General features: G+C 39.4%; 1 protein-coding gene and 1 pseudogene across 3 annotated transcripts in view; both read left to right on the forward strand.

Annotated features, from left to right (window-relative positions):
* Positions 1–19534, forward strand: part of AGBL4 (ATP/GTP binding protein like 4) — a 1476328-nt gene that overhangs the window by 981368 nt on the left and 475426 nt on the right. For all 3 annotated transcript variants that reach the window (XM_032846637.1, XM_032846636.1, XM_032846638.1), the window contains exon 5: positions 939–1155. In XM_032846637.1, the coding sequence (XP_032702528.1) occupies positions 939–1155 (217 nt within the window). The remainder of the gene's footprint in view (positions 1–938; positions 1156–19534) is intronic.
* Positions 10065–10974, forward strand: LOC116860577 (annotated as a pseudogene).

The raw sequence follows: 19534 nt of genomic DNA on the forward strand, positions 1-19534 counted from the left end.
AAGAAGGGCCATCTGTACCCCAATGTTTATAGCAGCAATGGCCACGGCCACCAAACTGTGGAAAGAACCAAGATGCCCTTCAACGGACGAATGGATAAGGAAGATGTGGTCCATATACACTATGGAGTATTATGCCTCCATCAGAAAGGATGAATACCCAGCTTTTGTAGCAACATGGACGGGACTGGAAGAGATTATGCTGAGTGAAATAAGTCAAGCAGAGGAAGTCAATTATCATATGGTTTCACTTATTTGTGGAGCATAACAAATAGCATGGAGAACATAGGGAGATGGAGAGAATGGAGTTGAGGGAAATTGGAAGGGGAGGTGAACCATGAGAGACTATGGACTCTGAAAAACAATCTGAGGGTTTTGAAGGGGCAGGGGGTGGGAGGTTGGGGGAGCCAGGTGGTGGGTATTAAGGAGGGCATGTATTGCATGGAGCACTGGGTGTGGTGCATAAACAATGAATTCTGTTACGCTGAAAAGAAATAAATTTTAGAAAAAAGAAATTAATTAAAAAATTTAAAATAAAGAGTCTGTAACTATATTGTGTATTATTGTTAATATTTCGTTGACTGCTTCCCCACAAGAGTATAGACTCCATGAGGACAAATGTGTTGCCTATCTTACTTACCATTATACCTCAAGAATCTAGTACAATGCCTAGGCATATAATAAGTGCTCAAAATAAGAGTAAGCAATGACTAAAATCTTTGTTTAACTTTGCATTGTCCAAACAGCTAATAAAGGGTAGGGCTGGAATTTGAACAAAATGCTGCCAAATCCTGGTCTCTTTTTGACCATAGATGGTATGATTGTTGTTCCCAGGTACCACATGGAGTTCTTGATGTTATAGTTTTTCTTTTCCTGTTTATTACCTTTTGAAGCTTAAATGATTGTCTGATATGCCCACATTTTTTTGTTTGTATCTTCAGGCAAAGGCTGCCACCTAAAAATGTTTACTACTACCGGTGCCCGGACCATAGGAAGAATTACGTGATGTCCTTTGCATTTTGTTTTGACCGAGAAGAAGATATTTATCAGTTTGCTTACTGCTATCCATATACATACACACGCTTTCAGCATTACCTTGACAGCCTGCAAAAGAGAAACATGGATTACTTCTTTCGGGAGCAGCTGGGTCAGAGCGTGGTAAGGCCTACTCAGAAACAGGCAGCCTTGGGGGAGGAGCTTAGCAGCGGGTTTTAATAGAATGCAGACAATGGATATTAATGCTTTGTATATGCTCTGGAACTTTTAAGAATAATTATTTTTATTGTGCCATTCTTTGCCTCTGTGGCCAACAGTAAGTCACAGAATAAGATATGAGACAGAGGCTTGTCCTTCTGAATTGAAGCTGATAAGACTCTCTAACAAGATACAAAAACTCTGGTGAGAAAACAAGGAGGCTCCTACCAGGTGTTACAGGCATGTTAAAGGCATGAAAGCATTTTATGAGTGTGAGCCTCTGAGATAAAAAATACGTTTGTCTTTTAATGAATTCAGCTTGCCTGCAGTGCAGGTTAACAAGTGGTACACAATTTGGCTGTGCTGCCCACGACATGTTCCATCACTGCCCTCCATCAGTTCCCAATCCTTCTTCCTTCCCAGGTTTAGTTCTCCGGGTCTGGAGATTTCAGTCTTACATTCTGTATTAGTTTCCTATTGCTGGCATAACAAATTGCCATGAACTTGGTGACTTACCACAAACACAAATTTATTATCTTACAGTGCAGGAGAAGTCTGAAATTGGTCTCACTGGGCTAAAATCAAGGTATCAGCAGGTCTACATACCTTTTGGAGGTTCCAGGAGAGAATTTATTTCCCTGTTCTTTCCAGCTTCTAGAGGCTGTTTGCATTTCTTAGCTTGTAGTTCCCTTACATCTTCAAAGCCAGCAATGGTTGGTCGAGTCTTTCTCATGATGCATCACTCTGACACTGAATCTCCTGCCTCCCTCTTTTACTTATAAGGACCCTTGTGATTATGTTGGGCTCATCCAGATAATCCAGGATAATATCTCCATCTAAAGATCTTTAACTTAGTCACTTTGGTAAAGTCTCTTTTGTCATATAAAGTAACGTATTCATAGTTTTCTGGGATTAGGACTTGCACATTTTGGGAAAGGCCTGCATTGTTCTGCCTACTATTGTTCTCTGTGGTCAATGATACTTCAGTTACTTATAATGGATAAGTGGGTGATTAATTGTTTTTATGTTTCTTTCTTTAAGAACTGTGAGCTGTGCCCCTAAAATAGGCATATTGAATACTTTAAAGATCCTAAGTGAGGGTACTGGTGGAATTGGCAATATCTGATACATGGTGGAAAATTGGGGACTGTGAGTTCCACCTAGAAGGGAGCCCCACTTCTAAATGAAAGCTGGTGGAATTGGCAATATCTGATACATGGTGGAAAATTGGGGACTGTGAGTTCCACCTAGAAGGGAGCCCCACTTCTAAATGAAAGCTTTCAAGACAAGGCTGTTTAAAAGATGTAGAGTCTAGTCTAGCATACCCAAAAAGAGGAGAGAAATAAAGAAGGCTTGTGTATGGCTCAGGTACCTGAGAGCCAAATCTGATCTTAAAAGCTAGTGGTCACGATGATGTTCTTGTAGTCTCAGATAGACAGAAGTATGCACTAAGATTTTGCAAAATATCTTCCCTTAATTCTGTCTTCCTAACAGTGGTTCTGGTGGGTGCATGGGTATCTGGTGCCTATATATTTCTAATTGAAAATTGGGACCATGGTGTATCAGTCAGCATGCTAGCAGGAAACAGATGGCAGCCTCACATTAGGATAATTCAAGGGGAGCTTAATAAATGGGCTATTTACAAGATGTGGGCCGTGTGTAGGGAAACCACAGGATATAGTGCATTTCCCTGGGGCTAGTAACAGTTCAAAGGGTGTGAAGGGAAGGAATGGTTATCAGAACCCAATAGTAGAGAGCCATTTAGTGGGCAACATTGAGTGGAACAGTGACCTTCAGTTAAGGAACAAAGTTAGCCTGAGATGACCCCACGGGGAGGGAGCTGAGAAAAATAAATGCATAGAACTCATTCTCTTACTTCCCTCTGATTTCCTACTGGTGTCCTTTTTGACCAACCCAACCAGAAGTCAGAAGACAAGAGAACCCATTGATGTAGTCCATACAGATAAGCCACCCCAGTCAGTGGAGAAAATAGAGAAAGACAGAGAGTGAATTGAGAGAAGCAAGTAGAACATATAAATACATATAGATTGATCAATAATTTATTACTGGAAATAGAGAGATTATCTAAGATAAGACTTTCAGAGAAATTCTGAGATGAGTGTTCTCCAGACTTGTGAATTGTGATATGAGTTAAGACGGTGATAAGTTCATTCAATACTTGTGACTTCTAATTTTAAGGGCAGGATTTGTATATTTCATTCCTGTATCCCCTCAAGCCCCTTCTTAGATTTATGCCAGACAGAATGTAGGTGCATACTCAACGGCTATTAAATGGATTATTGAATGAATGGAAGAATGAATCCAGTGTGGATCCAGGATGGAATTCTACCATCATATCTGTGTTTTAGACAGAGGTTTAAGAAGATATGGGGAGAAAGGAGAAGATACAGTTACATAGCACTTTCTCTTCTATTCCATTTCATAGAACTCATATCCACTCTTCTCAAAGGAAGGATGAGACATGAAGTCTTCATTCTGGGTGACCATGTTTCCAGCAAAAAATTGGTAGTCCTATAGATACATAGGAAAACTGATATTGAACGACAGCCTGATATCCCTGCCACAGGAAGCCTGAATTTTGTTTTCAGCTCTAATACCAAATTACTCATATGACCTTGAATGTTACTTACCCTTTCTGGGGACAAGTTTTTTATCCATAAGATGAAAAAGTTGGACTTGAATGGTGTTTTCAAATTATTCTTTGAGGAACTCCTCTGGGAAAAAAAAAAAAAAAAAAGAGAGAGAGAGAACGAGAAACAAGTTGAGACCCTTGTCTTCAGACTTTGTGAGGAGCCTTGGGGGATATAAAACAAATCTTGGTGTTCTTCCAGAAATGTATTCTATACCTGAGGAAATCAGACATATTCAAATAGTAATATTTTAAAGCATATAATTAAGGATCTCCTGAGTTGTTAGAGAGTTAATGGTCAGACAAACCATCAGGGAGAAGATAGGCTTTAAGCTGAGTCTTACAAGATGGGTAGAAATACTAAATACAGAGTTGGGGAGAAGACAGCATAGACAGCAGGATACAGCCAGTCATTGCATGGTGACAATTGGTTAGAAGTCTGGTTTGGTTAGAATAGGGAATCTTCCTCCTGGGAGATTGGGATAATCTTCTAGATTGGAATATCGGGGCCAAATTCTAGAAAGCTTTAATTGTAGTATTAAGGAATTGGAGGGGGTACTTGTAGATGTGGGGTCAAGTACCTTATGCATGTCATCTTGCTTATTTCTCACAAAAGTTTTATGGAGTAGGCAAAATTATCCCATTTTGGGTGATAAATAATCTTAGGCTAAAGAATAAGTTACTTACCTAGAGTTATACAGCTAGTTCATGTCAGAGACAAAATTTAAGCCTATGGCTTCTAACACCACATCCTGGTGTTTTGATAGACCACTGACACTTTCTACATTGCACCAACTGAGAGCCTCAGTAGATTAAGAGATTACCTTATCCAAAACAGCATTTTAAGAAATTAAAGTTAATGGAAGTATAGGGTATACCTATGCTGGCCAACCTGTTTTAGGGAAACCCTATGGGTTGGACCTCAAAGCATGTGCCAGAGACTTTAAGGCTTTCTGGCATACTTTTGCAGACAGGACAATTCTTCATTACCAGGGTATTTGGTATGGTTCGTGTCTGAAGACACAACTATAATTAGTTAATCCGTATTCCAATTTAGAGGGAGGATAATTATAAGTGGGAAGGCTAAACATGCCAACTTCCAGATCTTAGGGAAAGTAGGCAGAAAGCAAGATTTTGAATAGTGCTGGAACTATTAATCACCATGTCCATAGCTACTATTGCTACAAACTATGTCATCCAAAATGGCATCTTATTTTGTTATTCACTACTGGCCCCTTCTAACCAAACAAAATCCCTTTGAACATCCATCAATGCTGCAATCTGACATTTAAATAAATATATTATGGGAAAAATCTTTTCTTGTTGTTCCTGTTATCTTAATTGTTCTTGTCTTTATTGAGGTATAATTAATATACCATATAATTTATCCATTATAAGGGTACAGTTCTATGATTTTTAGTAAATTTATAGAGTTTTATACTATCACCATAATTGTTTTAGAACAGTTCCATCATCCCAAAAAGTTCCTTTGTTAATGCTCACTTCTACTCCCAACCCTAGCAACTACTGATCTTCTCTGACACTATAAATTTGCCATCTCTTAAAATTTTATATAAATGAAATCATTTACATCCAGCATCTTTCACTTAGCATTATATTTTTGAGGTTTAGCCATGTTGTATCATGTATCAGTAGTTCATTTTTAGTGCTGAATAGTATTCTATTGAAAAGATACATACCATATTTTGTTATTCTCTAGTTGTGGCTATTATGAATAATGATGTTATTCATTCAGCTCAGGTCATGATCCTGGAGTCCTGGGATGGAGTCCCACATCCAGCTCCCTCCTCAGCAGGGAGTCTGCTTCTCCCACTAACCTCTCTCCTCTCATGCTCTCTCTCTCTCTAAAAAAAAAAACAAAAAAAAAAAAAAAAAAAAAAAAAAAAAGCTGTCGAATTTTTAAAAAGAAAAACATGTGTTCCATGTTAGTAGTGCCATCTCCTACTAGAAATATAGGAGAGAGGGTTATAGTTTCTCCATGTTTTTGCTAACACTTGGAATTATCTGTTTTTTATTCTAGTCATTTTAGTGGGTATGTAGTGGTATCTCATTGTGATTTTAAATTGTATTGCCCTAATGACTATTATGTTGGTTATCTCATCATGGGCTAATTTGCCATTCATGTATCTTCTTTAATAAAGTGTCAGTTTAAATCTTGCTCACTTAAAAATATTGGGTTATTTGTGTCCTTATAATGAGTTTTGAGAGTTCTTTATATATTCTTAATGCAAGATCTTTGTCTGATACATGCTTTGCAAATATTTCCATCTAATCTATGCCGTATGCCTTATCTGTTTATTCTCTTCACTATATCTTTTGAAGAACAGATGTTTTAAAATTCGCAGTCTAATTTATCAAGTTTTTTTCTTATGGATCATGCTTTGGATTCTTATCTAAGAATTCTTTGCCCAACTGGAGACCACAAAGATTTCCCCCCATGTTTCTTTTAAAAGTTTTAATGATTTTGCTTACATCTCAGTCTGTGATTGATTTTGAATTATTTTTTATATGTATGGCATGAGGTAAGGGCCTAGCTCATATTTTTTTGCCCACATATATTCAATTGTTCTAGCACTGCTTGTAGAAAAGACTGACCTTTACCTGTGAATTATCTTGGTATCTTTCACTTGTGCCTCTGCTCCATTTTTCTTTTTTTCTTTCCGATTTTTAAGTATGGATTCTTAGGGAGTCAACCCTGTGTCTCTGTAGGTTAATGGTCAGCTATTATTGGGCTGAGTTTGTGGTCACCTACCCTGGGCTTCCTCTGTCAATAGATCTGTATGTGGGAATGGGGCACACAGTCAAAATTTGGGCAATTTTCAAATCTGCCCTGGCTTTTACTTTCCTTTCTATATTGTGTTTACCATGAGCATTTGTGCAGCTTCAGGGTTGTTCAGGAGTGTGTGACTGGCTTGAGCCTTCTCAGGTCTCTACTGAGCTTGCACCCAGTCTCAGCCAGGCATGTGTTTGTCACAGCTATGCAAATGCAGGCCCTCCTTACGTGCCAACCTCTGTGGTGATAGTTTCCACAAACAATACTTCCAGCTGTGGGCACTGCCCACTTTTCCAAATTGAATCCCTTTAACTATGACAGAAAAACTTCCAGTCCTCCTTACTGCCCTAACAGAACCCTGCATTCACCAAGCTTGGGGGAGATGGAACAACCACAGCATATCACAGATTCTTATTATTATCCAAAGTTCAGAAGTTTTAAAGCACAACAGTTTTGAGATTGTTGTATGTCTTTGGTCAATTTCCAAAACACTTAAATGGTTGTGTCAGTTTTTTCCAGCTTTATATTTGTTTTCTGGAAATAGGATTTACCAATACACTCCAACATAACCAGAAGTAGATTTTAATTGACAAATATTAGTTTTTCAATTGTATAACCCTTGTACTGTCAGACACAGTAAAATATGGTATTATTTTCATTCATCATTGGACTAATTAGATGAACACCTAACTCTGCATGCATGGTGTGTGTGTGTGTGTGTGTGTGTGTGTGTGTGTGTGTATGTTTTGATAGGATTAGATAGAGAGCCACTCCTGTACTTAGGGATATTTGCCAAAAGGAAGTGTCTAACAAAGAAAATAATCTGATAGTGTATTTTAAGGAATCACTGGAAAATCATTTATATGGGAAAACTACTGTCTAATTTCTGGCACTGGCTAGCTCTGTGACTTTGAGAAAAGTACTTCTCTTTAGGCTGCAGAAAGTCAGACCAGATTATTTCAAGTATCTTTTCCAATTACGACATAAATTATGGCTCAAACGTTCATGAGATCCTGATTGTGTGTTCTGAGTCAAAGATCAGCCTGCTATAATGTTGCCTCTTAATCTGTCCTTAATTTATAATACTGGTAGTTATTGAATGCTTAACATGTGCTAGGTCCAATGCTATGATCGTCACACACATTATGTCACTGATTCCTCACAACAACCCTATTATGTGATTCATACTGTTATTGAATGTCTAACATTGAACCAGCATGGTCTAGGTTCTAGGGAAATAGCAGTGAAAACCAGGCAGAAATCCGTGCCTTCACGGGGCTTATATTCTAATAGAAAGAGACAGACAATATTCTATAAATTAAATCAGGAAAGGGAACGAATTTTGGGGTGAAGGGTTCACTTAGAAGAATTTAAGCTCTGAGATATATTAGTATTATCTTCTTCCATTTCCATTTTTAAAAACTGAGATACAATCAGATGATTAATTTGTACCATAAAGTTGGAACTTGAAGCCAAACTTTTACAGACTCCAAAAAATGGACTCTAAACCAGTACTGGATGGGGAAATAAGTTTTTCACCTATATATTCATTTACTAAACTCGTGCAAAGCCATTCTTCAATACTACAGATATCTGATGCATACCTTCTACCTGTCAGGCTCTATACTGGGTGATGGAGACAGAAAGATGACTACCAAACACACCTTGTCCCTGAGAAGTATTCAGTGTGGGCAACACAGATGTAAAAACTAATAATGGCAGTGATGGTAAGAGACTTGATATGATAGAAGTAGTGGGCAGAGAAGGGGCACAAGGAAGGAAACAAAGCCTTAAGTCAAAGGTATCTTGAACTGAGAATCAAAATATGGATATAGAGGCTGAGACACATGGTTAAGTCCTGACAGTTTTGTATGGTTCCCCATGACAAGAGCACAGGATCAGCCTAAGAAGAACAGAAGGATTAGCAATGGAGAAAGAAGGAGAGGTAGGTGGAGGCTGGCCCAGGAGTGCCTTGAATACCAGCCTAAAGAATTTGGACTTTATCCTAAGGACAGTGAGGAACCAGGCTGGAAGGATCATGATCATTGTGGCACTTAACTCTTCCATTTCCAGGCTGCACTTACTGGTGACAGCAGATCTGCCTGTCTTTCCAGCTGCCTTTTTTTCCTCCTATAGACAGAGATAATTGTTTGCCAAAAGTACCTGAAGGAAAATTATCACCACAACATCATGTATAAAAATGAAGGGCCCCTGGGTGGCTCAGTGGGTTAAGCCTCTGCCTTCGGCTCAGGTCATGATCTCGGGGTCCTGGAATCGAACCCTGCATCAGGCTCTCTGCTCTGCAGGGAGCCTGCTTCTCCCTCTCCCTCTGCATACCTTTCTGCCTACTTGTGATCTCTCTTTCTCTCTGTCAAATAAATTAATAAAATATTTTTTTAAAAATTAAAAAATAAATAAAAATGAGAATGCCATAGAAATGCCTTAAAAGCTGGTCTTTCTGACCTTAATTAAGATCTCACACAATCTCTAGAGTTGGCGAAGACTAGAGGTGACATTCAAATTTAGCAAATATATTAGGAATCTCCTATGGGCAAGGACCCAAATTGTATAGACCAGTATCTTCTCTTAACATTCCAGAAATATGACTTTTCAGCCTCTGCTCACACATTTTTTGAGTCAGCCTGAGCCCCATTTCAAAGAGAAAAAAGTTCAGCATTCCCAGAAAGAGCCACCTCCCTGTAACCTCTCTCCTTGACTCTAGCTCCACCCTCTGGGTCTACTTTGCAGCGCATACTTGCTCCTATAGCCCCAGTACAGGTCTGCAAAGATAGCAAGCCAGTGACCACACCCCCTCCTGAGTCCTCTATAGACTAGTCCCTTTTTTCCTCCTCTGCCCCCATAATTGTACATTTCTGCAAATTCTGTGGTTTCTAAACTTTGTGCCTTCTTTGTTGTTCTCTGGACATAATCTATGTCGTTAACTTCCTTTATAAAATATCAGAACTGAATGTAAAAATTTATAGGTAATATAAGCCTTCTACAGCAGAATAGGACTATTGCCTCTCTTGTTCTGAATGCTAGATCTCTAGAAGTGTAACAAGGGTTTACATTAGCTTCTTTTAACAGTGAAGTCTTCCTGTAGTTGATTTTTGTTGTTGTTCCTTAAGTAAGGCGATTTTAATTCCTCTGATTTTTTAAAATAAACCTTATATTTTAAAATATTTTTTAAAAGATTTTATTTATTTATTTGACAGAGATCACAACTAGGCAGAGAGACAGGCAGAGAGGGGGCGGAGGGGAAGCAGGCTTCCTGCTGAGCAGAGAGCCCAATGTGGGATTTGATCCCAGGACCCTGCGATCATGACCTGAGCCAAAGGTAGAGGCTTAACCCACTGAGCCACCCAGGCACCCCTTTTTAAATAATTTTAGATTTATAAAAAAACAAGTTGACCATCTGCAGGTGCCATCATGACAGTCACCGCTAGTCAGGTGCTCCTGGTCTCCTGTCTCACCTTTGTGTTCCAGACACTCATGTACATGAAAGTACTTATTCAGGTAGAAAATAAGCCTCTTCCTCCAATAAAAGGACAAAATATTTTTGGGCAACAAGTATGTCAGTTCCCTGGTCTGTTTTGTTATGCTCAGCATTTTGTTAGCATTAGTGGGAAGCGTGGGTTGTTCATAGACTTAACTCCAAAGCTATGTTCAGGGGTCCTTGGAACTGTGGTCCATGGTAACATTTTACAGCTTTATCGGGTAGTGTGAGAAGGTTGAGGAAATAGGCCCTGAAAATGTGCAAAAAGAAGCCACATCTTCCTTCAACCAAGTTATCAAGAAGACAAATCAAGAGATGATGGCTTGTTCTGCTGCTACCCTCATCACACATCCCTTCCACATGATCACTCTGAGATCTGTGGTACAATTCACTGGCAGAGGATCCAAGTACTGTGGACTTTGTGACTCCATTGTAACCATGTATCAGGAAGAGAGCATCCTAGGATTTTTGTGGGTCTTATTCCTCACCTCCAAGGTGACATAATTTCTTTGTGGCTCTGAAACTCACCAGCCTACCTTGACAGTACCTATGCACTGGACAGTGGGGTTTCCACCATGTATGAAATGAAGAGTTATTCCCGAGCTGTCATGGGATTTTTTGCCAATGTTGACCTACCCCTTTGTGCTTATTTCTAATCTTATGGCTGTCAACAACTGTGGGCTTGCTGGTGGATCCCCACCTTACTTCACAATATATACTTCTTGGATAGATTGCTGGTGCTTTCTACAAAAAGAGAGAAATATGGGCTGAGGAAATAATTTATTTTTCCAGAAGGTTCCCTTTGGGAAGACTTATTGTTGTGACCTGAGAATGTTAATTTGAACATGTGGTGCAGGGATAGTGACATTACTATAGTCCCAGATGCACAGAATTGTGGGGAAGGATGTTGATTTCTATATAGTTTGGCACACTTTTTAAACAATCATTTAATCTTAATAAAAGGGAAAAAATTGAAAAGATAATATAAAATATAAATTGAAAAGATAACTTCACCCAGTTTCCTCTAATGTTACACAAATCATACACAACCATGGAGCATTGTCAAAACAAATAAATTAACATTGATATGATACTATTAACTAAACTACAAAACTATATTCAGATATCCTCAGTTTTTCCACTGATGTTCTTTTCTGTCCCAGGATCTAATCCAGGATAACACATTAGCCTATATTTTACAAGTATAATTGTGAACCCTTACAGTTGTCCTGCTCTTGGTTTTAACCCTTCATTCTAGCTTGCTGTGATCATTTTGATTCTTGGATTCTCTTATCTGTACTATTAGTGTCTTCACTAAGATTTTTTAAAGTATATATGTTTTAAGCATTAATAGAAATGTATAAGTGTTTAAAAGGGTGAAACCTGAGACCAAGGACAGAGATCCATGCATATTACCAGAGGCTTTTCTGGAATGCCTGGATTGGCATTTTAAAAAAATCAATTCTATATCAGTCCTTGAGCTTGATTATGCTACTAACTCCAGTAGCATAAGCCATCTAAGTGAACAAGGTTTTACCTGCCTCCAAGTCAACTCAGTTAAATTCTATTTAGTTTTAGGAGCAAAGTGGGCAAGTATAATGAGATTGGAAGGGTTTAAGATATGGAGCCTGGCAGCTTCTACCATAGTCCTTATGTGGACTTGTGAAGAAAAGCCAGGATCTCAGAAGGTAGCTGGAGGGAACCATGGACAGCCAAGTCAGAGGACAGAAGACAGTAACACAGAAAAGAAAGTAGAGAGGGCCAGCACCATTCTTATCAGTAGGGTAATTTCAAAATAAAGTAGCTCCCTTCCATTCTTTCTATTCCTTCCCCATTGTTCTTTCTTCCCCTTTGAAGTAAAACATTATGGAATTGCAGCTGGCAACATGGCCAAACAAATATATGAAAAATAATTACATGTTTTTGGCTGGGTTTTAAATTGAGTAATTGTTTGAAGTTAGTTATCTCAATTATCATTCCCTAATCCACCTCTCAGGAGAGTTCTTTGGACCCCCATCTGCACCAAACCTTGTCCTGATCAGACACTCCAAATTAAACAAGCTTAGTAGTTTTGGCTCCCTTCCAGCAGGCCACTTCACAAGTCACCACTCTCTTGGCATAGTTTTTGCTATTCCCTCCAAAAAGAGTCTCAGTTAATTGGAGGCAGATATATCCTTCCAGCATCTGGTGAGGGACTTCTACCTTACCCGACTGCTAGGGGTAACTCATCCATTCCAAACATTATCCCTGGGTGAGGAAGGCCCTAAAGATAAGATGCTGGGAATTGGGGGCACCTGGGTGGCTCAGTTGTTAAGCATCTGCCTTCAGCTCAGGTCATGATCGCAGGGTCCTGGGATCGAGCCCCACATCAGGCTCTCTGCTCAGTGAAGAGCCTGCTTCTCCCTCTCCCTCTCCTGGTCCCCTGCTTGTGCTCACTCTCTCTCTCTTCTCTCACTGTTGCTCTCTGTCAAATAAATAAATAAATAAAATCTTAATTTAAAAAAAAAGATGCTGGGAATTGTGACCCTGAGTTCTCCACTGCCTCCTCATGCCTGATTTACTCATGCTGCAGAGAATGACCCAGATTAACATACACCTGCTCCAGACCTGAGTTGCCTAGTCCAGTGAATGTATCACCATCACTCCAGGTGCCTGTGCCAGAAACCTGTCCTATTTAACTTTTTATTCAGTCCTTGTATACAGTTACCAAGTATGATTGATGCTATAACTCAATATCCTTAGAATCTATCCGTTCCTTATCTCTGCTGCCAGCGCCCTAGTTCAAACTATCAGCATCTCTCAGGGAATCACAACAGCTTCTTTAACCAACAGGTACAAGATGTGAGGTGAAAAGGCCTGTAGGCTCTCTCTCTATTCTGCTCACCTAAATACGTCAGCATTATAGTGGCTCCCAGAAAGTTCCAGCCTTCCTCCTAACCTTGTGTTGTCCTCATTGCCTCACTGATCCTCTGGTACCTGCCTAACCAAGAGACAGTAGACTTTTCACTGAACGCTACTTAGGTAGCTTGGCAGATGACATCCTTTCTGCTAACAGATTGATATTTTTAGGCCATTCTTTCCTCTTCCTTTTATAAAAAGACGTTTTGAGCCTTATGACATCAGTCTGCCATTCCTTATTGCTGTCATCTGCTGTTGTCTTGGACAGTTCTCTCATCATGGAGAACTTTGGTCCATAATTGTCTTTTCCACTACTCCACAGCCACTATATTGAATAATTTCAGTATCCATGAAAACGACCCACTGAACACCCTGTTCTCTCAGTGAGTTAAGATAAAATAACAAACTCTTAACTTGGTCTATAAGATCCTGTATAATCTGGCCTCTGCCTGTTTTTTCAGCCTGTCTCATTTATCCCTGTCATTTTGCTCTGTTCTACCCACACTGGCCTCCCTACAGTTCTTTCTATCAGACATGGATTGTCTCTCCTAACTTGCATACAGACTGGCCTATGTACCTGGAATCTTCCTTCTTGATGGCCCTTTGCCTAACTACTTTCTATTCTGCTTTCAGGATCCAGCTTGAACATCACTTCCTTCTGGAATTCTTTCCTGATATACAATTCTCCATACTAGTTTGACAGCCTCTGTTACATGAGTCTATAATAAACTGTTTCCCTTTAAAACACTTGTCACTCTTTTGATTACTCATTCTCTGTTTTCCTCTGTTCATAGGTTTAGGGAATATTTTTATATTTAGGGTATGTATAAGAGTGGGGCAGGTGGAGAAGCCATGCTCTTACAGCCAGAATTCCTCCTGGTACCTCTTGGTGTGGTCATACTTTGTCACTTTCTCTGAAACCATATTTCTGTTTTGTTAAATCAGAAGGCATATATCATTAGGACACAAGGTCATTTCTTTCCTGTGAGTCACAGGATGTCAAAGCCAACAAGAAACTTAATTTTCTGGAATTTAAAACCATGTTATCCATATCCCTAAGGTGGAATTTAGGATGTGAACAATACCATAGATGCCATTGAGGAGGAATGAAAAAGAGGGACTCCTGTGAAGTCAGGGCTTTAGCTTCTCTTATCCTCCCTGCCATGCACACCATGCATGCCAGGCCCTATTCACTGGCCTTCCTTATAGACTTAGTTTAAAGAAAGGCCTCAAACAATGAATCGTGGAATACCACATCAAAAACTAATGATGTACTATACAGTGACTAACATAACATAATAAAAAAAGAATAATAAAGAAAGGACTCAGCTGTTAACAGTGTTTGCAAATTTCTCTTCCTGCAGCTAGAAACACTGGTGCCCAGAGAGGGAAGGTAACTCTCCTGAGTCACCCAATGAGTTAGTGGGACAGTGCTAACTGGAAGCGCAGCTGCTCACACCTCAATTGTCCACCGCAGCCTACTGCCTCTCACTCCCAGATCTGTCTGCAAAGCTTGCTTATTTGTCTGTTCTTTCTGCAAACATTAACCAAGTACCTACAAGGCAGTGAAAATAAAATTAAATGCCTAAGTCAGTAATGTGAGCTGTATGGTGTAGAGTCCTGACTCTCCCCCTCATTAACTGTGTAACCTCAGGCCAATAACTTAGCCTCTCTTTCCTCACAGATTAGTGTCCCCCCCCACCCCTCACTTCAAAAGATATCCATAGAAACTCCTTATTCTGTTATAGTTTTAAGTAGGAAGATCATCAGGGCTAGAGACATATTGGGATTTTTAATTTTGGCTCTGCCACTTATATCTTTGGCATGTCAAATAACCTCTTAAAGCTTCATCTGCTAACTAGGCACTGTGATTTAGCTTCAGGTTATTGTCATGACAAGACACTTCTAGTGGATATTAGATAACAGATGTGAAAGTGCCTCCTGAGTTGTTTGTAAATATTTGGATATAATGCATTTGCAATACTGATTTCCCTTAACAGACTCTAAGCTCCCTGAAGGTATACAATTTGTCATATAAAAATGAGAACAGCTTACATTTAGAGTATTTACTCCATGTCAACTATTATTCTATCTGCTTTATTATCATTTAATCACCTTCAGCAACTTTATGAAGCAGGTATTACTATTATGACAGTTTTGCTGATGAGGAAACAGGCATAGAGAGGTTAAGTAAATTTTCAAGGGTATGCTGCTAGAAGAAACTAAGAAATAGGTTTTTGGCAGGGGGTGGGGGAAGGAACGATAGGAACATGGTAAAGATTCCTAAGAACTGTATAGGTGAGGTAATATTTTTGAGCTCCTTTCACCGATTAAGTCCTCCAAGATAGAGCTCAAATATTACCTCTCTTATACAAAAAGGAGAAGGGGTAAGGGGAAGAATAAAACCTGTCTGTTAACTAGTTCTGATGCTATCTCTTGGCCATTCTCAAAGGACAGAAGTATCACAAAGATAGTGGCTAGAAACTGAGAAAGGCAGGCATGAGGGCTGACTTCTTTTTTTTTTTTTTTAAGATTTATTTATTTGACAGAGAGAGATCACAAGTAGAGAGAGAGAGAGGAGGAAGCAGGCTCCCTGCCTAGCAGAGAGCCCGATGTGGGACTCGATACCAGGACCCTGAGATCATGACCTGAGCTGAAGGCAGAGGCTTAACCCACTGAGCCACCCAGGCAGCCCGAGGGCTGACTTCTTATAGGCTCCTAGGGAAAAGCAAAAAGAATCAGCTGCAAGTCATTATTATCCATTTTCTACAAAAATGTCCTGTTACAGGGGGACTTGATAACTGAACCAGACATTTTCCTAGAATCCTATTATTAGCATTCAAGGAGATTGTTTCAGTGTTAAAAAAAAAATCAAAGTTTCAAAAGTGTAGGATTTTAAGGCAACTTGCAACATGATGTTAGCCTCAGAATTGATTCAGACTATGCAAGCTTACCTTCAAGAAGTTCACCTTGTGTTACTTTTAGTGACTGTGCCAACCAGAAATGGCTTGGGAATAATATGATGGGACATGTTGTTCACAGGCCACGGAAGAGACAAAGCACAGGGTCTGGAAAGAAGAGCGTTACTTATGAGTCACCCATGCTATGGCAGTTGGAATTGGAAAATCCAGGTGGGATTTGACTGATGGCCCCTGGCTAGAATCTGTGCTCCTTTCCAGAGCAAGCTGTTGAACTTCACAGGAAATCCTGTAGCCAGCCATGTGTCTGAAGTTGCAGTAACCTTCTCCTAGGCTCTGCTTGTCTCTGTAGGACTGTTAATGGATGTGGGGGAAGGAGGGATGAAAAAGGTCAGGTACTACCTGCCAGGACCTCCCTGTGGTTCATCATTCTCCCAGTGAAGCTGCTGCTGCTCTTTCTTTTACTCTAACACTGCACTATTAACCCCTGGTTCCTCCTTTTCCTGTTTATTCCTTCCTTCCTTATTCTTTTTGTCATTGGCAATAAAATAAAATAAAATAAAATAATCTTGAAATGTGGATGTATCTGTAAGAAGTAACACTATAAATTTCTTAGAAGAAAACCTAGGAGTGTATCTTTGTGATCATGGGTTAGTCAATAATTGTTTCTTAGATATGACACCAAAAGCACAAGCAGCGAAATACAAATTGAACTTTATCAAAATTAAAAACTTTTATACTGAAAATTATACCATCAAGAAAGTGAGAAGACAAGCTATAGAATGTGAGAAAAGACTTTCAAATCATATATCTGGTAAGAAACTTGTATTAAGAACATAGAAAGAGCTCCTACAATGCAATAAAAAGACAAAAAAGAAAACAAAGTTTAAGAATGGGTACTGGATCTAAATAGGCATTTCTCAAAGAAGATAAAAAAATGGCCAATAAGCACATAAATGGATACTCAACATAAAAAAAAAGATACTTAACATCTTTTGCCATTGGGGAAATGCAAATTAAAATCTCAGTGAAGTATCACATCTCAACCTCTGAATAATAAAAGAAGGACAGGGGCACCTGGGTGGCTCAGTCAGTTAAGCATCTATGTTAGGCTCAGGTCATGATCCCAGGATCCTGGGATGCAGTCCCACATTGGGCTCTCTGATCATCGGGGAGTCTGCTTCTCCCTCTGCCCCTCCCCTTCCCCCCTCCTCATGTGCTCGCATGCTCTCTCTTTCTCTCTCAAAAACAAATAAAATCTTTAAAAAAAAATAAAAAATAAAAGGAAGACAATAGCAAGTGTTGGAGATGATATGGAGAAACTGAGATCCTCATACATTACTGATAGGAATATAAAATGGTGCAGCTGCTTTGCAAAACATTTAGCATTTCCTCAAAATGTTAAGCATAGAATTACCTTATGGCCCAGCAATTCCACTCCTAGGTATACATTCAAGAAAAAAAAAATGTATGTTCACACAAAGTCCATGAAAAGGAATAAAGTACCGATGCCTGCTGTGACATGGGTTGTATTCTTCTTTGTGGCTGTACAGTTGCTGGGTTCACAGTAAGTTCTCAATAATTTTTGTTGAATATCTATATTAGTTCATATCTTTCTTAAAAGTGGAAACTATGGAAAATGTTCAAGTTTCTTGTTTGCCTTCCCAAAGATATATCATTTCAGAAAATGAAACATAAAAATCCTACCTTGTTTTCTCTATTGTGCTTTCTACTGGATTAATTTATTACATGTTGTATTCATTTTTTCTAAATTATTTAACTTCATCCTCCAGTATCACCTGATTCCTCTGGCTTATTTACCATAGTTTGGCATTAAAAGACAATTATTAGTTGAGAAGAGAATAGAGGTATTCTCCTCTCCAAATTGTATTTTATAGGAAAGGCATTTTCCAGTATATTTCCTACATTAAAGTGGCTAATAATAAGATATTAATATGCATTACAGCTACTTGAATCAGCCTTCTCTTTTTCATTTGATAATATTCATACATATTTAAGAGTTTCTTAACTTTGTCTAACTAGGTCAGCAGAATATTACCCAATCTTGATATTATTTGTCCAGGCTGCCATTTTATTGGAGTTGGGAGAGGAGACAGATGGTTGAGAGTTTCCATCTTTTTTTCCCATTCATGATGCTTGTGCTACTAGTGTCTGAAGTCAGGAGATTTTAAACCTACAAAGACTCTGAAAGATTTGTCTTCCAGCACCTTCCTTGCCCAGCTAAGGAAGTGAAGAGATCTGTAGTATCTAGGAGTATGACCTAGGTTTCCTGATTAGGAATCTCATATTGTTTACATTTCATCAAAAAGGACCACGTTTAGTCATGTTATTTACCATTTTCTCCCCATACACCATGTGTCAGGCTCTGTTTTTCTCTCACATAATCATTTCACCTTCAGGACTAACAATAGGTTTCTTGCTGTCATTATTACCTTACCTAGGTGAAGAAACTAGGGCTCATATCACATAGCTAGTAAGTGGTAGAACCAGGATTTGTACCCAGGTCTGTCTGACTTCAAAATGTATCCCCCTATTCTGCATGAGTCCTTTCACTGACTAGTATTTGTTATTGTGAGGACCTAATAGGATCATGGAAGTGCTGACATGGCGGTGAAGAATCTTCTTGAGTCCCCAGGGTTCTTTCTCAGGATAAAGTTGCCTCTTAGGGCTCTATTTTGCTTCCTTCCTGGCTTGCCTCATAGCCTAGCCTGCCTCCATCTTCTCTGTGACTGTGTTCCTACCCTTGTTCTTCTGGGCTTCCTGCCTTTAGCCTACTTGGGGAGACTGATTTGGTCCTTCCAGCTTTTTCACATCTTTGCCCCACAAAACAAAGCCATATGTCCTTTTCTATTTCAAAGCTCTCTGTTACACCTGCAGGCAAAGAGTTGGGGAAGAAGGTAGCAGATGAACCTACAAGCAAAGATGAGACAACTTTCCAGATTTTCTTGGTGTTAGCTCTTACTCTGGGCTCCTGTTCCTCCACAGTTATCTCTGAGTGGGTGAAGCTCATTTGGCTGCCTTTCCTTCAGGCCCACCCTTCCTTAGGTCTAGGAAGACCTCCTCCAGGATCCTTCCTCTGTGCAGTCTGAGGGCTTAAATGTGTTCAAGAAGAATGATAGGTGTGTTTCCATCTCTGAGGTCTTCCTTAATAGTGGAGCCTTCCATATGTAATGGGACCTCTGCCCTGTACAGCCTTGCTCTACCCAGGAGTGATCTTTTCTGGCTATTTCCTCTCAAAAGTCTTGAAGTCCAGCTTACACAGATGACCTGTTGAGGGTGCCACAGAGATGGCTCCTGTCCTTGGATGGAAAGTGTAGCTAAAGTTCCATGGAGTCATATATATACCATAGGGTTGGTAATTTTATGTATCTACATTTTCTTGAAGTCTCAAAAGTTCTGTGCCTATGGAGAGCATTTTTATTAATGGTATTGGTGATGATGATAATAATAAAAAGAGCCTGTTGGTGGGAATGCAAGTTGGTGCAGCCTCTTTGGAGAACAGTGTGGAGATTCCTCAATAAATTAAAAATAGAGCTTCCCTTCGACCCTGCCATTGCACTACTGGG

This window comes from Lontra canadensis, unplaced genomic scaffold (assembly GCF_010015895.1).
Source record: "Lontra canadensis isolate GAN:19392208 unplaced genomic scaffold, GSC_riverotter_1.0 scaffold179, whole genome shotgun sequence".
In the NCBI taxonomy this organism is placed as follows: domain Eukaryota; kingdom Metazoa; phylum Chordata; class Mammalia; order Carnivora; family Mustelidae; genus Lontra; species Lontra canadensis.